This window comes from Myotis lucifugus, unplaced genomic scaffold (genome assembly GCF_000147115.1).
Source record: "Myotis lucifugus unplaced genomic scaffold, Myoluc2.0 scaffold_891, whole genome shotgun sequence".
NCBI classification, from domain to species: Eukaryota; Metazoa; Chordata; class Mammalia; order Chiroptera; family Vespertilionidae; genus Myotis; species Myotis lucifugus.
Window position 1 is genome coordinate 23,541 of NW_005871939.1, and position 4,256 is coordinate 27,796.

General features: G+C 55.4%; 1 protein-coding gene across 1 annotated transcript in view; it reads left to right on the top strand.

Annotated features, from left to right (window-relative positions):
• The first annotated feature begins 485 nt into the window (after nt 1-485).
• Nucleotides 486-4,256, top strand: part of IGF1R (insulin like growth factor 1 receptor) — a 22,550-nt gene continuing 18,779 nt past the window's right edge. The window contains 4 exon segments of the mRNA XM_014448666.2: nt 486-826; nt 1,662-1,810; nt 2,501-2,645; nt 3,899-4,113. Coding sequence (XP_014304152.1) covers nt 486-826; nt 1,662-1,810; nt 2,501-2,645; nt 3,899-4,113 — 850 coding nt within the window.

Consider the following 4,256-nt stretch of genomic DNA (forward strand, 5'->3'; position numbering starts at 1 on the left):
CAGCCATTTCCTTATACATAGTTGTGTCTGCCCCGGAGAATGTATCTATGGAGCGAGCTGCGGCTACAATGTTGCATCTTAGCGGGGACCCTGACTGTCACACGGGGCCTTGTCATTGGCGCTGGAGAATGTCCTGGGAGGCTGTGTGCAGTAGCTCAGTGAGTAAAGAGGGTGTAGGTGCGCACCTGTGATCCAGTGAGGCAAACCGGGTAGCGCCCCCCTTTTTTTAATATTTAAAAGAGGAAACCCCACCCTAGATGGTTTGGCTCAGTGGATAGAGCATCAGCCTGTGGACTGAGGGGTCCCAGGTTCGATTCCCGGTCAGGGGCACGTGCCCGGGTTGCGGGCTCGATCCCCAGTAGGGGGCGTGCAGGAGGCAGCAGATCCATGATTCTCTCTCATCATGGATGTATCTCTCTCTCTCTCTCCCTCTCCCTTCCTCTCTGAAATCAATAAAAATCTATTTTTTTTTAAAAAAAATCAACATGCTCACCCTGTCCCTTCTGCCCACAGCCTGCCCGAGCGCGTGCGGGAAGCGGGCGTGCACGGAGAACAACGAATGCTGCCACCCCGAGTGCCTGGGCGGCTGCACGGCCCCCGACGACGAGGCGGCCTGCGTGGCCTGCAAGCACTACTACCACGAGGGCGTCTGCGTGACCGACTGCCCCCCCAACACCTACCGCTTCGAGGGCTGGCGCTGCGTGGACCGCGACTTCTGCGCCACCATCCCCAACGCCGACAGCTTCGAGCTGGAGGGCTTCGTGATTCACGACGGCGAGTGCATGCAGGAGTGCCCCTCCGGCTTCATCCGCAACGACAGCCTGAGGTCAGTCTCCCGGCCCCGGGGTCCCCCAGACCCCAGCCTTTGTCCCGTCTTTGGGGGGGGACCCTGGGGGAGGTGACGGGGGTGGGTCCACCTGAGAGAGCGGGCCTACGTTACATTTTTAAAAATAGAAAGGGTGTCCCAAAATTCACGCAAGAAGTAATTTTGATAGAAAACACAGGTTTATAATGAAAAATTGTAAATTTTTTATTGGTTCGTAAAGTATACAGTCTAGGGTGATGTATGGAATAGCACATCGGGTAAATGGCCTCCACGGCTTTGCTGGCACATACGCACCCTTTTGTTGAAATTTTCCATGACCGTTTTTGCATATATGTGGCTGAATTGCGATGAGGCTCATTTTCATCTTGATGGCTTGGTTCATCGACAAAATTGTCGCATTTGGGGTTCAGAAAATCCACGAGTGATTGTTGAGAAACAAATGCATCCATATGTCACTGTTTAGTGCGGATTTGGGGCTGGAGGCATCGGACCATTCTTCTTCGAAAACGCGGCTGCTCAGGCAATAACAGTTAATGGTGCTCGCTATCGAGACATGATAATCCAGTTTACCCGATATCCTATTCCCTGCATAACCCTATCCTGTATACTTTGTGAATCAATAAAAAATGTACAATTTTTAATTATAAACCTGTGTTTTCTATCAAAATTACTTCTTGCGTGAATTTTGGGACACCCAATATTTTAAACAACAACCACCACCACACAGCGATGTTGATCGCGTGGCCGGCTAGAATGAACACGGATCCGTGTGGGCTCTCTTCAGGGCGAGGAGACATTGACCTCACATTTGGGGGGGCTCCTTTCTCTCCCGCAGCATGTACTGCATCCCCTGTGAAGGGCCGTGCCCCAAAATCTGTGAGGAAGACAAGGGGACGAAGACCATCGACTCGGTGACCTCGGCTCAGATGCTCCAGGGCTGCACCATCTTCAAGGGCAACCTGCTCATTAACATCCGCAGGGGCAGTAAGTATCCCTCCCTCCCTTCCCCCTCCCTTCCCCCCGGTCTGACCCCCTACCCCCCCCTCCCCCCGCATCATGAAGGATCTCTTGGTTTTCTTGGGTCGGTGCCTTTTCTACCCCGTCCCCCGACTCACAACTAAAAAAACAGGCCTAGAAAAAACAGCGCAGAGCCCAGCCCGCTGGCTCATGGGGTTGAGCATCTACCCACGAAACAGGAGGTCACTGTTACATTCACCATCAGCGCGCATGCCCGGTTGCGCACTCGATCCCCACTAGGGGGCGTGCGGGAGGCAGCCGGTCCATGATTCTCTCTCATCATGGATGTTTCTCTCTCTTTTCTCCCTCTCCCTCCCTGTCTGAAATCAATAAAAATATGTGTTTTGTTTTGTTTTTTAAGAAAAACAAAATAAAACAAAGGCTGCTCTCCAGACGCCGTGGCCTTAGCTAATTGGCGGATGGCATTTATGATTTTACTTTCTTTTCCTCCGCCTGGGAGCTACCACGTCCAGCCTCCTACAAACACACCTTTCACTGCTGGGGGTGGGGGGGGGGCTCCCGCACCAGCAGCCTGAGCATCTCAGAGTCACCCCCAGAGCAGGCCCTGCCACGGCGTCGCTCCCGTGTGAGTGGGAACCCGGGTGCTCCCCCTTGCGCTGAGCGAGAGCTGGGTGACGCGGCGCCCCCTTCCCGCAGATAACATCGCCTCGGAACTGGAGAACTTCATGGGGCTCATCGAGGTGGTCACGGGCTACATCAAGATCCGCCACTCCCACGCGCTGGTCTCCCTGTCCTTCTTCAAGAGCCTCCGCCAGATCCTCGGCGAGGACCAGCTGGAGGGGTGAGTGCTGCCTGCGCACGCGTGCTCGGCCCAGGGTCGGCTGTGCGCTTGGAGGGTTCTGCGTTCTGGTGTAGCTCAACGGTTAGAGCGTCAACCTATGAACCAGGAGGTCCCCGGTTCGATTCCCGGTCAGGGCACATGCCCAGGTTGCACTGTTGCTTGATCCCCAGTAGGGGGCATCCAGGAGGCAGCCAATCCGTGATTCTCTCTCATCATTGATGTTTCTCTCTCCCTCTCCCTTCCTGTCTGAAATCAATTTAAAAAAATTTTTTTTTAAATATAGTCTTTGGATGTAAAGGCAGTGAGCCTTGAAACAATGAGGAAATCGCACTTACTGAGTAACTGACTGGATAGCCACTTCCTCGAGGAAACAATGAAAAAAAACACCTGTGTGCATGTGTGTGTGCACACGTGCATGTGTGCGTGTGCCCGTGCACACGTGTGTTAAAGATGTGCAGGCGAGTCTCTGCCTTTACTGTCTCTGAATTCTCCTCTCATGGGAGGGGCTTGGGGGAAGCCGGGCCCCACGCCCGGGCTGAGAAATGAGCGGTATTGCCAGGCAGCTTAGGAGCAGCCTGATGATGAGGTGGCAGGGTTTTCGGTGTTTCTCTGGCCCTTACGCCGGCTCCGTATGCCTGGGTTTTGTGGCTCCTGGGATCCGGTCCCCCGCCTTGTCAGTGCTGTAAACAGCCTTTGTGTTTGCGGCGAACAGATCACCTTGTTTCTCAGAGAGGGTCACCCCACACACAGCCTTTCCACGTGCCTGTGGCTCGCGCGTCAGACTCCCGGTTCCGGATGCTTTTTAAATTTATTTTTACTGATTTCAGACAGGAAGGGAAAGGTGGGGCGGGGAGAGAGAGAGAGAGAGAAAGAAAGAGAGAGAGACATCAATGATGAGAGAGACGTATCGACTGGTTGCCTCCACACCCGCCCAGAACCAGGGCCGGGGATGGAACCTGCACCCCAGGTATGTACCCGTGACTGGGAACGGGGCCTGAGACCCTTTGGTCTGTGCGCCGACACTCTAACCACATAGCAACCCCGGCCAGGGCTCCGTATCGACGTGATTACACGGCCCTCGCATCCCGTGATCGCCACTGTTAACGGTACCTGTTCGTATAGACCACCGACGGCTCCGTTTCTCACGGCCGAGGCAGTGCCCTCCGGAGCTGAGGGAAGGTGTGGGGCCGGCGGCGGCTGGAGCGGAGGGGGCCGGGGCAGCCGGGGGCTCACGCCAGCCGCTGTGTTGGCAGGAACTACTCCTTCTACGTCCTGGACAACCAGAACCTGCAGCAGCTGTGGGACTGGGACCACCACAACCTGACCATCAAGTCCGGGAAGATGTACTTCGCCTTCAACCCCAAGCTGTGCGTGTCCGAGATCTACCGCATGGAGGAGATGACCGGGGCCAAGGGGCGCCAGGGCAAAGGCGACATCAACACCAGGAACAACGGCGAGCGGGCCTCCTGTGAGTGGGGTGCCTGTGTGCGCACGTGTGTGTGCGCGTGCATCTGTGCATGTGTGCGCACGTGTGTGTGTGCGTGTGTGCACATGATGCACACACCTGTGTTCGCGTGTTGACGATATGCAGATGAATCTCTGCCTTTACTG